Source organism: Neofelis nebulosa, chromosome X (assembly GCF_028018385.1).
Source record: "Neofelis nebulosa isolate mNeoNeb1 chromosome X, mNeoNeb1.pri, whole genome shotgun sequence".
In the NCBI taxonomy this organism is placed as follows: Eukaryota; Metazoa; Chordata; class Mammalia; order Carnivora; family Felidae; genus Neofelis; species Neofelis nebulosa.
This window is the reverse complement of record NC_080800.1, coordinates 13,520,572-13,539,704: the sequence shown is the minus strand read 5'-3', so window position 1 is coordinate 13,539,704 and position 19,133 is coordinate 13,520,572. Positions and strand designations below refer to the sequence as shown.

General features: G+C 41.2%; 1 protein-coding gene across 7 annotated transcripts in view; it reads right to left on the bottom strand.

Moving 5' to 3' along the window:
* REPS2 (RALBP1 associated Eps domain containing 2) overlaps positions 1 to 19,133 on the bottom strand; it is a 237,098-nt gene that overhangs the window by 167,955 nt on the left and 50,010 nt on the right. For all 7 annotated transcript variants that reach the window (XR_009257199.1, XM_058713845.1, XM_058713840.1 and 4 more), the window contains exons 2-3: positions 12,301 to 12,424; positions 175 to 323 (exon numbers count right to left, since the gene is read on the bottom strand). Coding sequence is in view for 6 of the 7 variants with exons in the window: in XM_058713845.1 (XP_058569828.1) it covers positions 175 to 323; positions 12,301 to 12,424 (273 nt within the window). In the remaining variant the exon portion in view is untranslated. The remainder of the gene's footprint in view (positions 1 to 174; positions 324 to 12,300; positions 12,425 to 19,133) is intronic.

The window sequence follows — 19,133 nt, the reverse complement described above, 5'->3', positions numbered from 1 at the left end:
GTGGCTATACTTCAGCTTTTTCTTGCTACAAGGAAACTTCACTGGCTTCCTTCCAAGTCTATAATTGTATCCCAGATGGTGAGATTTGCTAGAAGCCTGACAGTAGATATGAAGCACGGCTATGTGAGGTTTCACTGTCAGAATCAAATGGACACCCCTGATCAGACTGTTTACCTCTTTATCCTCATCGTCCATTCTTTTGAAGGTATTTTTTTCTGTGATTAAATATGGAATCTGAACCTTAGTTCCATGCAGTTCAGTCGGGTTCCCAAATCGGATCTCAGCATCGGTCTTTGACATCAGAAAGCGAGGCAGCGGCAGTTCTTTAGGACCAGAATCAGAGAAGCTCAAGTGAGACTTTTTTAAAACTGTGAAAAGCGGAACTCAATGGCCAAAAGATGAATCACTTTTGAGGAAAAATTCCAGAGCACTAAATATAGATTAAATTTTTATTTTGACACAGTGAAGACTCCTATAATAATGTCATGATAGAAAAATGCTTCAGTTTTACCAAGCAATTCTGGCTTAACATTTTTAAATGCTGTCAAATCATCACGGAACATATTCAGGTTTTGGACTGATCTCCTACCTCAGCCTTTAGTCCGGCACCAGCTAAAAGGCTCTGATACTGTATGAACACGATATGTGGCAAATGAAACAGGCAAAACCCATATAACACACATTATATGCCAGATACTATATTAACATCTGCAAATATTACGTCATTCAATCCTCACAACTCAAGACTATCATTAGCCTTCCTTTTATTTTTTTTAATTTTTTAATGTTTGCTTATTTTTAAGAGAGAGTCAGAGCATGCATGAGGACAGGGCAGAGAGAGAGGGAGACACAGAATCTGAAGCAGACTCCAGGCTCTGAGCTGTCAGCGCAAAGCCTGACACGGTACTCGAACTCATGGACCACAAGATCATGACCTGAGCCAAAGTCAGACACTTAATTGACTGAGCCACTGAGGCGCCCCCTGGGTGACAGTTTTTCACCCTATGTAATTCCTTAAGGAATTTTCATGCTCGATCTTCAATTGTCTTTTCATAATGGAATAAGGAAAATACTTTAAGTTACAGCGATCAGTCCGTTCAGCCAGATTCTACTGTCAAAACCATTAGCCACACTCACAATGCTACAAAGAGTTCAAACCCAACAGTCTGGAATATTTACTTATCTTTCAAATATCTGATAAAACTATTCTGAAACAGAAATGATGCTTTGGCACACTTCTAGTTCTCAGTGCGGCAAATCACACACAATCACACAACACAAAGGACTCCAAAAATGGGGATAATATTATGGATTATGCATAATGATTTGCATCTGTATCCATTGTTCAGGATAATACTCATCACTGTGCCTCCGCACTTCCATCAGCGCTCCATTCCAAACACAGCTGCACTTCCAATGATTGATGCTGTGCTAAAGCCAGAAAACATCTTAGCAACACAACCAAGTATCCCAGCTCCCCAGGCAAAGAAGGCCCCTGGTTCTCTAATATCCACATTGTGTTTATTTTTAGTTGCTATGTCCACATTTGATTCAAAGAAGTAGGCAATATGACAAATCCCTGCATGATCAATCAGCCAAAAGGCCCAAGAGACATAAATAGAATAAGCAATCTGGAAAATTAAACCAGGACTCTCCTCTAAAAAGAGGATGGCCACCATTTTTAACATTTTAACGTTTCCCAACCTCGGCAGCTCTCCAGTACTCAAGGCAGGAATGGACTTTAAAAGAAAAAAGGCAAAAGAAGAGAAAACATAGATTCTTAGTAAGTCAAATGTAAGCTAATCCCATGGTTCTCTTCTCAGAAAGGAATTTCTTTCAGTTCGGTCTGCAAAAGGGATCTAAAAAGAAGGAACAAGCTCACATAAAATAATCTGCACCCTGATTGCCCATGAAAGGAGGGATTACTTCCAAACACTACTTGAGGGAGAAGAGAAGGAAAAGCCCACATGTGTAAACCCCCCGACCAGTGTTTCACTGGTGTTCAACAGACAATTCCAGGAACGAGAGAATACAAACACGAGATGATGAGTATCAACTATTATACAAGGACTCCCAGATACCCTTTAGGACCCTGTCACTTCACACACTGTCCTCCTTCCCTGGCTATGGCATTTCTCCAGAACTATTCACCTGGCAAAGATCCTCTCTCCTCCAAACAGCCACCAAACAGCAAAACACAAAATACAGCTGAATTTCTCCTGTACTTTCTTCGCTTATGTGGTTTTAAACAACACTCACTTAACAGATTGTCACCATACATAATAATCATCATATCACTGAAAATCTTAATGAAGGTGCTATCTCCCTTACACTGCTCCAAGCTTTCAAAAACTGCAAAGTAAAACTGTAGTCTGTAAATAAATACTCAGTCTAAATGCTTTCTAGTCATATGGACACCATATTTAATAGTGAAACTTTATTTGAAAGCTAATCAATAAAGTATCTGCTATCCAGTGATTTATGTCAAGTAATCACAAGAGAAGAGCCGTTTGTAGTAGTAGTTGGTTAGAATCTTTTCTCCCAAATGGAATTCAATTAACACAAGGAAATAAATAAAGAGTTCAAATTAAAGGTTTATAGGGCCAAGGAGACAATGAGTGCAGCCATCCAAGGCAGTAATTTGTTTCATAATGCTACCTTAGGTTGTAGTCTTTGAACACAGAAACACTTTGTATATTAAATGACTCTTTCCCTTCCACAAAGAAAACTATGCTTCTAAAGATATGACCCTCTAAAAAGTAGGGGAAAATCCTTTCATTTTCCATGTCTGATGGAGACAGGAATGTAAGAAATACTTCCATTTCCTCAATTAGAAGAAATGTGAACATAAAAAAGAAAACATAAATCCAATACCAAATGGTAAATGGCACTGGGGAGAGGTGGGACTGAGCATAGAACTCTGTCCTGTCTAAAATGGTGGCGGCTGTTTACTCTCCTTCAATACCATCCACTAGATATAACGCCAGCCACATCATTGTAAATTGTATAGTAACTAAAATTTTTTTAAGAAACCAGTCACAAATATTGTATGATTTCACTTATTTGAGGGATCGGCAGACAAATGTATAGAGGCAGAAAGGAGAATGGGGGTAGCCTGTGACTGGGGAGAGGGGGAATGCAGAGCTGTTTAACAGGTATGAAGTGGGGCGCCTGGGTGGCTCAGTCGGTTAAGCGTCCGACTTCGGCTCAGGTCACGATCTCGCGGTATGTGAGTTCGAGCCCCGCGTCGGGCTCTGTGCTGACTGCATAGAGCCTGGAGCCTGTTTCCGATTCTGTGTCTCCCTCTCTCTCTGACCCTCCCCCATTCATGATCTGTCTCTCTCTGTCTCAAAAATAAATAAATGTTAAAAAAAATAAAAAAAAAACAGGTATGAAGTTTCATATTTCTATTATTTTATTTGTTTGTTTATGTATTTATGTATTTATTTATTTAGACCAAGAGCACACAGGGGAGGGGCAGAAAGAGACCAAGAGAGAGAATCCCAAGCAGGCTCTGCACTGTCAGCACAGAGCCCAATGCAGGGCTCAATCTTACGAACCTTGAGATCATGACCTGAGCCAAAATCAAGAGTCTGACGTTTAACTGACTGAGTCACCCAGGCACCCCATGGAGTTTCATACTTCTAAGATGAAAAGAGTTCTGGAGATGGATGGTGGAGATGGTTGCACACTAATATGAATGTACTGAACTGTACAATTAAAAAATGGTTAAGGCATGGCACTTGGCTAGTTCTGTCAGTAAAACACGCAACTCGTGATCTCAGGGTCAGGAGTTAGAGCCCCACAATGGGCACAGAGATTACTTTAAAAGAATAGTTAAGGGGCACCTGGGTGGCTAAGTTGGTTAAGCGTCAGATTTCAGCTCAGGTCATGATCTCACAGTTGATGGGTTCGAGCCCCGCATAGGGCTCTGTGCTGACAGCTCAGAGCCTGGAGCCGGCTTGGGATTATGTGTCTCCCTCGCTCTCTGCCCCTCCTCTGCTCGCACTCTGTCTCTCTCTGTCTCTCAAAAATAAATAAAAATGTTAAACAAATTTTTAAAAATAAATAAATACTAGTTAAGATAAAAATAAACTTTATGGTAAACTTCATGTCATGTATATGTTATCAAAATTTTTCAAAACTTTTTCAAATAAAAAAGGAAATGGGTAAAATTAATTTTAATAATTATTTGAACCCAATATTATCATTACAATATATAATCAAGATAAAAAATATTAATGACTTCTTCCTTGCCAATTTGTATGCCTTTTCTTTTTGTTGTCTGATCGCTGAAATAGTTTACATTCTTTTTTTCAGACTAAGTTTTTTTTCAAACTCCCAGGTGTATTTTACCTGCACTGCACACCTTGATTCAGACGCACCACATTTCAAGTGCTCAGAAGCCACACTAGTATGGCTACTGGCAATGCTACTGGAACAGCTCAGTTCCAGTTGACAGGTGACATGAAGGAATGTGGCCAGAAACCTGGATTTTACTAAGAAATACCACACAATGTTAAATGTTAACACAACCAATTCATTTCTTTTTAAATTATGTAAGGAGTATTTGTATGGAGAGATAATTTTTATACATCTTAAGTGTACTATTTGAAGAGCTCTGACAAACACATACATTAAGCACATAACACCCAAATTAAGATAGGACATTTCCATCATACAGAATTTTCCTTCCCATCCATTTCTAGTTAATCCCCTCTCCTTGTCCCACTCTGCAACCCCTATTCTAATCTCTAAATCCACAGACTACCTTCGCCATTACAGAACTCCACATAATGGAATCATTCAGTAATAATCCTTGAGACTTAGATTCCTTCACAACATTTTGTAAGAATCATCCAATGTAATGTATGTAGACAGAGCTTATTCTTTTTCATTGCTATGGAGTAATCCATTTTTATGAACATATTGAAATTTTTAAAATCCATCTAGGCTGTTTCCAGTTTCGGGCCATTATGAATATAAATGTTACAAACATTCTTATAAATGGCTTTTGATGAACATGAATTCATTTATCTTGGGGATAAACCTATGAGCTGTATATTCCATGAATTAAGAATGCGTTTTACATTTTTTAATGAAAAACATCAAAAGAAAAATAGGGTGCCTGGGTGGCTCAGTCGGTTAAGCGTCCGACTTCGGCTCAGGTCACGATGTCACAGTTTGTGAGTTCAAACCCTACATCAGGCTCACTGTTGATGGTGCAGAGCCTGCTTGGTATTCTCTCTCTCTCCCTGTCTGTGTCCCTTCTGTGTGTGTGCTCTCTCTCCCTCTCAAGATAAATAAATAAACTTAAAAAAAAAGAAAATAAAAATAGCTTGTGATGTGAAAATTGTATGAAATTTAAATTTCAGTGTCCATAAATAAAGATTTATTGGAACACAGCCATTCTTGTTTGTTTACATAGTGTCCATATCCGCTTTCGTAGTTCAAGGGCAGAGTCTGTAGTGAATATAATCAAGATAATCAAGTTGCAGCAAAGGCCATATGATTCACAGCGTCTAAAATATCCACCACCTAGCCCTTTACAGGAGAAGTTTGATCCTAGTCTTACACAATGCCTACAGTTAAAGTAAAATGTAGTCTTACTAAAACAATAAAGTTTCATTTAATGGAAAAATACTTTACACTGCTTGCATATTTAAATTTTAAATAATTTCTATTAAATTAAATTAAATTTTAATTTCTCAGTCAACACTAACCAGATTTCAAGTCCTCAACAGCCAGCCAAATGTGGCTAACAAGTACTATATTAACACAGTTTCGACGCTTTTCCAAAATTTTAACATTACCTGATCTTATGCCCGCAACAACCCTGTAAGGCAGGTACTATTGGGACACCCCTTCCCCAGGTGAGCCACGTGAAGCTCAAAGAGGTTAGGAGGGCACCACTTTGTATGAGGGCACACAAAGAAAAAGTGATGGTCCAACCATTCAAAATCCAGCAGTCTATTGCTGTGACCCACACTCAGCCACTAGGCTCTACTGTCATGCTAAAAATCAAAACGTTCTTTCTATTGCAGGTTTGAACACTCAACATAAAACTGCGCCATTTCGGAGCTGGAAAATGGTCTAGAGAAAACCTGCTGGAAAATCCACATCTCACAGGTGGGGAACTAAGCCCAGGAACGTCTCAGACATGCAGCAATATGGTGACAGGACCATGAGCGTAACACTCCTGCCTGCAGGGGCTCCCTCCTCTTGTAATTTTTGGAGGGGTCATGGCGAATCAATTACATTTACTCATTATCAATGTCATCAAAGGGCATTTAATCAAAACAACCATCGTAGAATTGAGTACATTTCATTTTATAAGTAACTCACTCTTTTGTCCTAATTCTTTCTCCTTTCACTACAGACTGTGCCAGACCGCCACTAGATCAATAACCAGTCTGGGGAACACAGCCTAGAGGCTATGTGAGCCACATTATTGCACTATTAGCATTCGGAGACTCCCAGAGGGGCTGTAGAAAGAAATCACGGGGTCTGTCATCTTGGTTAAGAAAAAAAATTCCATCTTTATTCTCCCTACCCTAACCGAAAATTTGCATTTCTTTCAATTATGAATGTAGGCAACAAAGCGCTGTAGTATCATTAGCAGCACCTGTAACTTTGCCACCCACCGAAATCAGATATTTATATATCACATTACACTTGTTGTAGACATCTTCAAGTACTATTTACGCTCCTCACTACTTTGAAAGTATGGTAGTTATTTAGGTCACTCTTAGGTCTCTTATTTAATACATTAACGAAGTAGTATGGATATTGCTATATAACATTCTTAAGTATCTTAGTTTTAATTTCAATATAATTGGTTTCCTTTGGACTCCTACGTCTTTGTATGTATTTAGAACATTATTCCAAGAAGGAGTGTCAGGCTGCCAAAGGAGCCCATGACACAAAAGAGGTTACAAAACCTCCTCTAAAAAGCCCTACCTATACCTTCTCTCAGTCCTCACACCCCCCACGGCCAGTCCTCAGAAAGAAGGAAGGGACAGTTCCCAGGGCAAGTGTCCACCATGTGGTTTCCTCATCAGGAATTCTCCAATGGTCCTCAATTTCACCCCCTGCTTCTCTCCTCCTAAATTATCCTAAGGTTTCACCATTTGTTTAACCGGCAAAATAGGGTGAGGCTAGAGAGATGCCTAGTGCCAACATTTAAGGAGGTGCTCACTCTCTGGATCGTGTAAATGCAGCATCAGCACCTGTATGGCCCAGAGTGTGACTTTCCCCTTAAAGTTATGTGCCCTGGGTGCCCCTGGCCTCACTCCAACTCAGGTCCCGATGTAACCAAAACTATAAACACAGTTTAAGCAAAGCTCTTGAAAATGCTCTATTCGGTTTTCATTAGAACTCGCTCTCGGGGCGCCTGGGTGGCTCAGTCGGTTAAGCGGCCGACTTCGGCTCAGGTCACGATCTCGCGGTCCGTGAGTTCGAGCCCCGCGTCGGGCTCTGTGTTGACAGCTCAGAGCCTGGAGCCTGTTTCAGATTCTGTGTCTCCCTCTCTCTGACCCTCCCCTGTTCATGCTCTGTCTCTCTCTGTCTCAAAAATAAATAAAAACGTTAAAAAAAAATAAAAAAAAAAAAAAGAACTCGCTCTCAACCCCAGCTCCACATAAGAATCACATGGGGGAGCTCTTAAAAATCCCCACGTTCAGGCTGCACTCCAGGGCTAATTAAATGAGAATTTCTGGAAGTGGCCCCAGGCACCTGTATGTTTTAGTTTGCACTTAAAGCTCTCCAGCAATTCTCAAGTGCAAACAAGGCTGGGAACCATGGCCTGAGAAAGAGGACTTCTTTAGAAATCCCTTAGGAGTTCTGGGTGAACCTGAAATCCAAATGTTTTTTGTTTGTTTGTTTTTTAAATATTTTTTTAACGTTTATTTATTTTTGAGACAGAGCATGAACAGGGGAGGGTCAGAGAGAGAGGGAGACACAGAATCTGAAACAGGCTCCAGGCTCTGAGCTGTCAGCACAGAGCCCGACACGGGGCTTGAACTCACGGACCGTGAGATCGTGACCTGAGCCGAAGTCGGATGCTTAACCGACCATGCCACCCAGGCGCCCCTGAAATCCAAATGTTTGAGATTAAAAAGTGACAGATGATTAACACTCGGTCCTCATTCATCAGCATTCATCTCTTCATTCATTCAACAAACATGCCTTGAGTGTCCACAGTGGTACACAGAGCAGGGGCTACCAGATCCTCCTCCCTTCCCTTTAGGTAAGTTTGCAGACTAGTGAGGAAGACAGAAATCAGACAAACCTATAAAGGAGTATTTACAAACTGATGAAAGTGCCATAAAGGAGCAGATGCTGAAAGTAAAGTAGGGAGGGGACAGTCACACAGAAGCATCATCTAACAGGATTAACCCATCCAAGGATTACCTAACTCCCTAGGGACACGTACTTTTGTTTTGACTTACTGTTTACTCTTCATTAGGCATCTTACAACACTGAAAGGATCGATATTAACTCATAGAAAACTGTTAGCTAACTAACCTTGTCTAATAGCAATGCAGGTGAATTTCATCCCAGAAGGGAGTCTAATAGCCAAGTCACAGTTTTATTGCTCTATAGGGCATTCATCAATTTTATATGTAATTTAGCAATCTTATTCCAGCATTCTTTCCTTCCAGGACTATAAATACTTCTGACTTTCCTGTACTTTCCTGAGCCAGCTTTACTCTATGCTGGTTCCTTCGTTAATGAATTAATTTGACAGAACCTACTCTAGACAGGATGGTGGGGACAGTGCACAAATCCCGAAGGATGAAGAGGAAGAGCTAGCCATGGAAAAGAGAGGGGGAAGGAAACCGACTGCGGGGAATCCAAAACCTCGAGATCACATGGTCTTTCTTGCAGCGGGAAAGAGATGGCCCAGAAATGGCTAGAAGGCCAGGGAGGCTGGGGGCAAGATAGAGAACACAAGGCGGGGCAGGTTTAAGATGAGGACGGAGGAGGAGGCAGAGACCAGATCACTCAGGGCCCTACAGATCAGTGTAGTGACTGAATTTAGTATGTACAATAAGCCAACCAGGGGAGGATTTCAAGGAGGAGGACAAAATGATCCGATGGATATTGTGATATTGCCTACTGCCGTATAGGCAAAGAGGCTGGAATAGAGAAGAGAGGAGGCCAAGAAATCAATGACAAAACCACTGTGGTATCCAGGTGAGTGGCTGAAGGCGGCCCAGTCTAGTAGGATAGAGAGATGGAGGGAGAAGGCAATAAGACTGGAGCCACACTGCCAGGACTGCTGACAGATTACACTGTGGACCGAGGCAAAGGCTGGAATCAAGGATGACTTCTAGGCTCCCGGCTTGAGCAACTGTAGATGGTGGTGGCTTTGACCAAAATGGGCAAGGCTACGGGTTAGAGGTTAACACACACATACGCACAGACTCATGTAATTCATGAAGTAAGAACGGACTCGTAACTCCCTGAGTGTCATGAGGCTACTACAGCCTTTCCAATCAGGTTCTCACAGAGCATCCTCTTTGGCCTTCAAGGTTTGTGTCATCAAACATTAAGCAAATGGATTTCAAGCAACAACTTGGAAAATTCTAAGTGGCAGCTCAAAGTTTGGCCTAATCTTGCCCTCATTCTTACTTAACATATGCTGACTGTAAATAACATTTATTTAATAAATCTTTAAGTGAAGGAAAAAAATTCAAAATTAGCTGAGTATAAACTGTCAGAGGCAAAAGGCAGCATCAGGATTTATAAGGTAAAACTGAGAAAGCCTTACACTTAAGAAAAAGCGTTAATCCTTGACACATGTGATAATTTAGACACTCCTTCCCCCCTCTCTCCTCCTAGGAAATTAAGCTGTAGATGTAGGCACAAATCCCGTAAAAGACCAGTCTAACTTAAAATAAACAACAAAAGTGTCAGAAATTTATTCTTGTATACAAAAAGCAGCTTTAGCTTTTCCAGCAGATAAAAGTTGGAAGACACAACAATAAAGCTTAATGACCATTTACAGTGGAATGGAAATTTTCAGTGTCTACCACAAGTCCAAATACAATGTGATGTGACTCTAATCATAGCGAGTGACTTATAGCAGTGACTGCTCAGCCTTGTGGTCATAAATACCAAACTTGCCACTGAAATAACACTCCATCAAAAAACCTATTTTGGGGTGCCTGGGTGGCTCAATCAGTTGAGCATCCAGCTCTTGATTTCAGCTCAGGTCATGATCCCAAGGTTGTAGGATCGAGGTCCAAGCTGGGCTCCATGCTGTGTAGAGCCTGCTAAAGATTCCCTCTGCCCCTCTCCCCACTCTCTCAAAAAAATAAATGAGTAATGAATAAATAAAACAATTTTTTAAATCTATTTTAAGAAACCAAATTATGTAATACCGAGGGATGCCTTTTGGGGTCAGATTTTTTCCCCGCTCAGAAAATACTCTGTGATTCTAGATTATAATCAGCACCTTAATAAAGAGAATAATCAAGAAGAGGCTACTATGCATAGTAATGAAGAGCACGGCAACTGGAGACTGAGATTCTGGCTCCAAACTCTACTAACCTGAAGGCTTTAGGCAAATTACTCAAGGCCCCCTAAACTTCAACAATCATCTGTAAGATGAGGGTAAAAAGAGTGCCACAGTAGAGACTTCCAGTGTTCATCCACAGAAAGTTCTCTCCTTGCGGGTACAGGGGACAACTGTATGCCCTCCCCACCCCACCCCCACCGCCCCAGTCTACCCTGCAGTTCAGTGGATCCACGTGACAAGTTCTGGCCAATGCACTGTGAGCAGCAGTAACATGAGTCACATCCAGGACAAAGCATTTAAATTGCTAGGGTGAGAAACTATTTCTCTGTTGCTTGGGGCGGGGGGGGGGGGGGGGGGGGGGGGGGGGGCACAAGATCAAGCAGCCAGGATCACAGAGGCACCACATGGAGGGCAGCTGCCCTAGAGGGTCACCATGACCCACTGCAAAGCAGGAAGCGAACCTTCATTTTGTTAAGGCACGGGGATTCCAGCGGAATTGGTTTCACAGTTTCTCGTACAGAACGTAAACACAAACACCTAATTTAGTAGGATGCTGGGAGGACTAAATGAGTTGGTACCTGGCACACACTAAACCTTTAAGAAAGATTAGCAGGATGATTGTGACTCTCTGATGGTTAGCGCAAAAGGACTTTGTTTCCCATAGTCAAGCCATCAGAATCTTCTCAGAGTTGTTCTACAAGGTTCCTGAACTCACTTTTACGTTTACAAGGCTTCACAGGACACATGTGGACAGTGGAGTGGTTTTTATCTCAAAATGAGGAAAAGGAAAAAGTTCCTGCATGGCTATGTGAGCATATGGAAGTAACTTGTATCAGAGGACGTCAGCATAACCCTGGAATAATCACCTTCTTCATAGGTACTTGTAAACCCAATACTGAGACAGTATAAATGATGCTAAGAGTTTGGGGCTTTGCTTTTTGTTTAAGTTGTGGAGAGTACTCAAACACTCAGTGGGTTGGGGGCAAGGATGGCAAGATAAGAAAATTTTAAACCAAAACTTTGAGAAGCTAAGTTCATTCTGCCAAAATTTTGGTAGCTCCATAGTACTTAATAATGATTAGAACGGTTATTTAGGAATTGGGGGATTAGAGGGCGCCTAGGCGGCTCAATCTGTTGGGTGTCTGACTTCGGCTCAGGTCATGATCTTGTGGTTCATGGGTTTCAGCCCTGTGTCAGGCTCTGTGCTGACAGCTCGGAAACTGGAACCTGCTTTGGATTCTGTGTCTCCCTCTCTCTCTGCCCCTCTCCTGCTCATGCTCTGTCTCTCTCAAAAATAAACATTTAAAAAAAAATTTTTATAAAGGATGATCATATACAGTATGACTGGCAGGGACAGGAAAGAAAAAGGGACAGCTCCATTCATACTCTCCCAGGTACTTGTGCCCTTGTCCCTAAAAGAACTTCAAATGACACTGCATATTCCTCAAGAGGAAAATTAAACTAAATGTTACTATTTTGCCACAGGCTCTAGAATTCCTGTCCTGATCTCTTTCTGCTAAAGAACAAAATCTATTTCAGCTTTAATTCAGTTAAAAGGAATGAATCTCAGGTCACTCTCTTATTTTTTTCCTAAAGAAACAAAAAGAAAGTAAGACACCCACTACATTTTCTTACTTCATTTAACAGACACCTTGTTAGAAGCAAGGAGAAATTCCATAAATGCTTATACAACAGGCCTTAAGCCCACTAAAAATGGTTCTCATAAACAAGACACCTGTTGTGGACAATCAAACGTAAAAATGGGAGATACTTACCACATTTAATACTCTCTATCCGTACAGGAAGGCCAGACTGTGCTGCAGCAATCAATTTTAAGGCAATGTAAAACTGTGTTGGACCAAAATAACCAACCCGCTTTGCACCACACAGTTCTGTGATCTGAAAACAGACAAGAAAAACCAGGCTGAAAACCCCATTTCATAACAGGAAAATGAGACAAGATATATTATGAAATCCCAAGGATTTCACAGCATAGCTAACCAAAAACTCCCTGGAGAACCTATGTGTACACACTGGCTGGGGCGGGGGGGATGTCTTGCAGTTCACAGGAAGATTTTCAGGTCAGATCATTAAATTCTACCTACTCATGATATTTCAGGACTCAGTGATTATTCCTCCTCTTTCAAAGAGAAAAAGAAAGGTGACAAAGGATGGCTGTTACTGTTCTTACAAAAGAGAGTGACTTGTTTCCGGGGGCAGGTACTAATGTCCAAAGTCTAGAAGAGCACTGGGGTGAAAAGAGAACACGTTAGTCATTACCACTACTTGTGGATTATCCCAGCTGATCAAAACTAAAAGTGAATTAATTATTCTTAAAGTTTTCAGGCAACAGGATTTCCTAAGCATTAAAATTACAATCAAGAGTGCTCACTTCAGAGAAACAAAAGAGAGGAGGCTATGAGCACAAATATCTTCAAGATCCTGCAATCTTTAATTTGCAGACCTTAAACTAACACATACCCTATTTGGTAGTTTAAAGATAACAAATATTCAGTAACTTTTTAAAGTTATTTCAAAGTAATAGATACTCAAAAACTCAAATAATAGTAAGTGGGGTGAAGATCTAAAAAGCACCCCCCACTTCCTATGGTCCAGAGGAAACCATTATATTCTTTTGGAAATGTTCTATGCATATATGTATATGTATATATACATATGTACATATATATACATATATATGTATATGTATACATGAATACATATATATACATATACATACATATATGTATGTATACATGCATATACATATATACGTGTATATATGTATATATACATATATATACATATGTGTATATATGTACATATGTATATAAATGTTTGTATATACAGCACACACCTGTGTTTTTCCTCTTGTGTATCCAATACTTGATACAAACAGAATACCACATACTATTAGCAACTTGTTTTTCATTTAGCATTATCCCTTGAAAATCTTTTCTATCAGCACAGTTAAAATCACATCCTTCTTTTAACAACTACATGATATTCTGCTATAAATATACACCGTGGTTTCTTTTTAGTTAGTCCTTATGGATGGGCTTTTAGATTTCCAAACTATAAACAGCCACTAATTAATCTTAAGAAAATTCCTATGAAAATTCAACTCGGATGTCAGCAAAAAAAGGGGGTTATGAGGGCTTCCAAAAATTCTCTCTTCCATCAAAGCAGTGAGAAAACCGACGAAGAAAATGGACAGAACTCTGGAAATTAACCAAAGGCTTGCCGTTAGCCAGGGAGCATTTATTCAAGAAAAGCTGCTGGATTTCAGGAAGAACACTGAGCTTTGTGGTATTTAACTGGCCTTACACCCATGCCCCCGCCCCAACTGCGGGCATTTGCACTGTGGTTGCAGGCATCCCAAGCCTGGAGTCACAGCGAGACAGCCTAGCAGCCACAGCAGGGGGCAGGACAGGGCTGGGCTTCTTGAACGTACAGATTAGTGTTTTTCTTTCTCTCTCTTGGTCTTCCCTCCTTCTGATACTTCTAGTATTTCTCACAGCAGGTGGTCTACCTCTCCTAGCCCTAGACTAAGGAACTGGGGTTACGGGAACAGAATCCTACCTTCTTGGCTGGACCCACCAGGAACAGAGCTTTGGGAGGAGAGGTGGGAAGCGGGTCGTGGCTCAAATACTGCAGATTCACTGTTCTTACCAAGATTTAGCAAATTTTCTTCAATGTTTCCCCATTTGCTGTATGTCCTCAGATCCATTTCCAAAGACTTCAAATGATTTTTTTTTAATTTTTTTTGTTACCAGCTAAAAGGTTGTTCCACTAGAGAGAGGGTCTGCTGTGCTTCTCCGGCTGCCATTCCAAAAGTCTCAATCCCCCCCCCAACCCCACCCCCACTCATTCTTAAATGTTAAAGCAATAGGATGTTATGGTAAGGAGAACAGCCCTTGGAGTAAATGAGTTGGTTGTGAATCCTGGCCAGAGGACCTAATTAGCTGTTTGCATAACCTAAAGCAAACTACTTAACTCTCACGCCTCGATATCCCCATAAGTGTAGTAAGTGTAAAGAGAAATAACGTGCTTACCTCATGAGAGCTAAATTGGCAGTGCTGACAATAGTGTCCAATCAATCACAACTGTCTGATTTATGGATCTACTTGTCGTATTTTGTTCCCAGTCCGGCTGCATATTTGAATAACCTGAGGAGCTTTTGAAAAATACAGATAGCTAGGCCCTAGCCCCCCAAAGATTCTGCTTTACCTGGTCATTGGTGTGGCCCAGGCATGGGTATTTTTGCAAAGCTCTCAAGGTAATTCTAATGTGCAGCCAAGTTTGAGAATCACAGCTCTTTGAGTGCTCTCATTCTCTTTCCACGCTTCAGTTACCATCCAAACGATCACCAAATCACGTTCTCCAAACCTAACATCCCTCGCACTTTCCAAAACCCTAACACAGATACCCAATGCCATCTCAGACATACCATAAATAAGCCACGCTCGTTTGCCCCTCTCCACTTATCCTGGCATCTGCTAACTAATCTTCCGGCAGCCCTCACCTCAGTTGCTGACGTCAGCTATTCCAAATCCTAATTCAGAAACTTCTATTCAGTGGTAACCATATCCAGTTGACCCTACCACCAACCCATGTCCCTAACCAACGCTATCTTCTCCTCTGCCACAGCCTTAACCCTTCCCAGTGTCCCATCTGGCTCTCGTGACAGATTTTTTTAAAATAGAATTCACAGACTTAACCATACAGGGACAGATTTAACTTTTTTCTAAATTTATCCCATTAGTTGGTGTTCTCGCAACAAAAGGAGCAGGCACTAATACGGAGAGAGGTGAAGAACCTGAGTGTGACTTTCAGGAAAAAGTTGAGTTTTCCTCAAGTGAACAAGTAGACATCATTACTAATTATCAGAATTTGTTTGTAGAAATATTGCTCTTTGAAACTTAAACTTTTTTGTACTACTTTGTATATTTAGCTTTTTACTGAAATATAATATTCATATAGAAAAGCATAACAGACATACAGAAAAGCATACCAATCCTAAGTGTATAGTGTATGGGGAGAGCAACTTTCACAAATGGAACACAACTATGTAACTAGCACCCAGAATCAAGAAATAAAACATCACAAGCCTTCTAGAAGGCCCCCTTTGCGGCTCCTTTCAACTGCCACACACATGCCATTTTCCTAACTTCTAAATCCACAGATTATATAAAGTTCAGAAAAAGGCAAGACTAAATAGTCAAAGAGTATGTACCCTCGTGTCTGGCTTCTTTGTTCAATGTTGTTTGTGACAGTCTTCCAAGTGGTTGAGTGAAATTACGGTTCAGTCATTTTAGTTGCTATTCAACACTTGTGTGGATATATCACAAATTATTGATCCTTCTGTCACTGGACATCTGGATGGCTTCCACTTTGGGTTTATTCTGAATCGTGCTGCTGTAATATTCTTGCACATATCTTGTCAAGACATGTAGACTGGAATACATTGCTGTGAAATACATTTCTCTATAGGTTTCTAAGAGTGGTAATTGCTGGCTTACCAGATATGTGTTATGTTCAGCATTAGCAGGTATGGCCACATTGCTTCACGTCCTAGCCAACACATGGTCTTCTTAGGCTTTTTCATTTTCACCATTCTAATGGGAGTGTAGTAGTATCTCGTTGTAGTTTTACTTTGCATTTTTTCTGAGAACTAGGAAGTTTATTATCACCTTTTCGTGGGATCATAGGTATTATGGTTCAGATACCAATTTCAAACTGTGGAGGGGGAGGTATCCCACACAGCACCAAGTAATTCTTCAGACATCCCCTGGGTGTCCTACAATTCAACTCAACTCTGACATGATTACCCAGAGTCAGCATCAGATTCCACAGATTAAGGGCTCAGTCCTATAAAACTACCCCTTGCTCCCCACCCCCTGCCCCCGCCACCCACTTCAGACACTGAGTCGAAAGCCCAGGTTGTTACCAACTGGCTATTAATCAGATTCCCATGACCCCCTCCTCAGATTCGGTTAATTTGCTGAAGCAGTTCACCGAACTCAAAGAAACATTTTACTAAGTAGATTAACAGTTTATTATAAAAGGATATAACCCAGAAACAGCCAAACAGAAGAAATGAATAGGGCAAGGCATGGGGAGGGTGCAGAGCTCCTATGATCCCTTGGAGCACTCCACTTTCCCCAAATCCCCCTGTGCTCACCAACCCAGAAAGTCTCTGAAGCCTGTCCTTTTCCAGTTTTTACGAAGGCTTCATTACATAAGCATGGGTGATTAAATCACTGACCACTGCTGATGGATTCAACCTCCAGCCCCCTCCCCACCTGGAGGTTTGTTGGGGGCAGGTATCAAAAGTTCCAAACCTCTAATCACAATGCTGGCTCCCTAGGCGTCCACCCCCATCTTGGTTGCCTAAGGGCTTTCCCCAAAGTCACCTCATTAACATATCAAAAGACACGTTTACTATTCCAATCACAGGAAATTCCAAGGGTTTTAGGAGCTCTGCCTGGAACTGGGTTGAACACCAAATATATATTTGTTACTGTAAATCACAACATTACAACAAGCCCTGTGCATGTGACTCTCTACTAACATCAATGAAACAGGAAGATGTGTGTCTCGTTCGTCAGTTCATTCTCTGCCATATTGTCTATGCTTAATAAATAGAAGTGGAATAAATAAGTTTTCTGGCCCATACCCCCCTCAGTTCATCTTCCCAGTTCTGCCGAGTCTTCCACAGTGTGTGCATATTCCCCCTTCTGCCAGCTGACAATACTGTTCTCATGCTGTAGGACCCATCAGCCTGGAATTCCACCCTCGTCAGGATAATACTCTATCTCCTTAGGGGCATTAAAGTCCCTTCACAACCTGGCCCTGAGCCATATCTCTAGTTTCCTCTCTGAACACAACGAAGGGATGGATGGATGGATGGATGAGCATGCACACGCACACACACACACTCTGTAGCTTCATTCCATTCCTCCCACTGTCACTGACATATCTTGTACTTTTACGTCTCGGTATCTATGCACATGGTGCAGAAGGTGGTAAACTAAACAGCCTTAAAGCCAAAGTTGGCTTCCAACACAGAAAACTAATTAGTTTTATGACTTTGGGCAAATTCCCGAAACCTAATTTCCTCATATGTAAAACAGAGATATTGCCTCCCTCATAGGACTATTGTGAAGAAAAAAATGAAATAGTGTACTAAATGAACCTAATACAATGCTTAACCATATTCAATAACTGTTGGGTCCCATCCCTTTTACATGAAACGGGAAATTTTTTTAATGTTTATTTTTCAGAGAGAGAGAGAGCGCGCGCGTGCGAGTGAGAGCGTGAGCAAGAGAGAGAGTGCACAGGGAGCCCAATGCAGGGTTCAAACCCACAAACCGTGAGATGGGGACCTGAGCCAAAATCAAGAGTCAGCCCTTGGGCACCTGGGTGGCTCAGTCGGTTAAGCATCTGACTTTGGCTCAGGTCATGATCTCACGCTCTGTGAGTGTGAGCCCCGCCCCGCATTGGGCTCTGTGCTGAGAGCTCAGAGTTGGATTCTGTGTCTCCCTCTCTCTCTCTCTGCTCCTTCCCAGCTCACTTGCTCTAGCCCTCCCTGCCTCCCTCTCTCTCAAAAATAACATAAAAAATTAAAAAAAAAAAAAAAAAAGAGCATTTATCTGGCTGAGCCATCCAGCCACTGCACTGCCTCCATTCTTAAATGCCACTTCTCTGTAGCTCCTTCCCAAATCCCCAGGTATAGTTTATTTTCTCTGCGTATTCTGACTCTTCATCTATAAACGCCCATCACATGATATACTGTCTTGGATTTGCTTCCAAATAAAAGGGGGGTTGGAGTAAGTAGAGCATATGGGTGCAACAAGAAAGCTCCAAAGTTGACAGCTGTTGAAGTTGGGTGATGGGTTCATGGGGGTTCATTCTCCTACTCCGTACTTAATGTGTATGTTTGAAATCCTCCACATTCAAGCTTCTTCATGTCCATTTCAGCACTTATCATATTATAATTATCTGTTTCTCTCTGCCTCCCATTAAAATGTCTTCTCTCCAAAGGCAAGGGGTAACTTCCATTCAGCTCCTAGCACAAGGATAGGCATCCAAGATTCGGTCAAAAATTTCTCAATCAAGTGAATGAACCAAACCTCACAAATAAAAAGTAACTGAGTTGTACATCTCTTACTGTGAATAAATAAATTACACATCTTCAGGTACAGGCTTGTCTACACATGGGAAAAAACACCAACATCATCAATGTAGGTTCCAGCATCAATATAACTACCTTGCAGTATAATCCCTAAGAAATTATAATTCCTGACAGGTGAACAATTTAACAACTACTATTTCTGTCAGCATTAATTTATTATCAAGTTAACCTTCAGTTATTCCTTTGCCATAACTAATACACAGAATTGAAAAGCTCTTAACTAAAGGTAAATAAAACTGCTGGTAAACCTCCATATGGTCCTTTGAGACCAACACCCAAAATCTGACATTAGTCAACTGCTTTATTTGCCTTGGAAAGTGTCCTTTGGTCTCATGTACCATTGGAATCACTGCTTTGTAACAAACGTGGAATATACAGACATAAGTGAGGTAAGCCCATCGAGGTCACTTT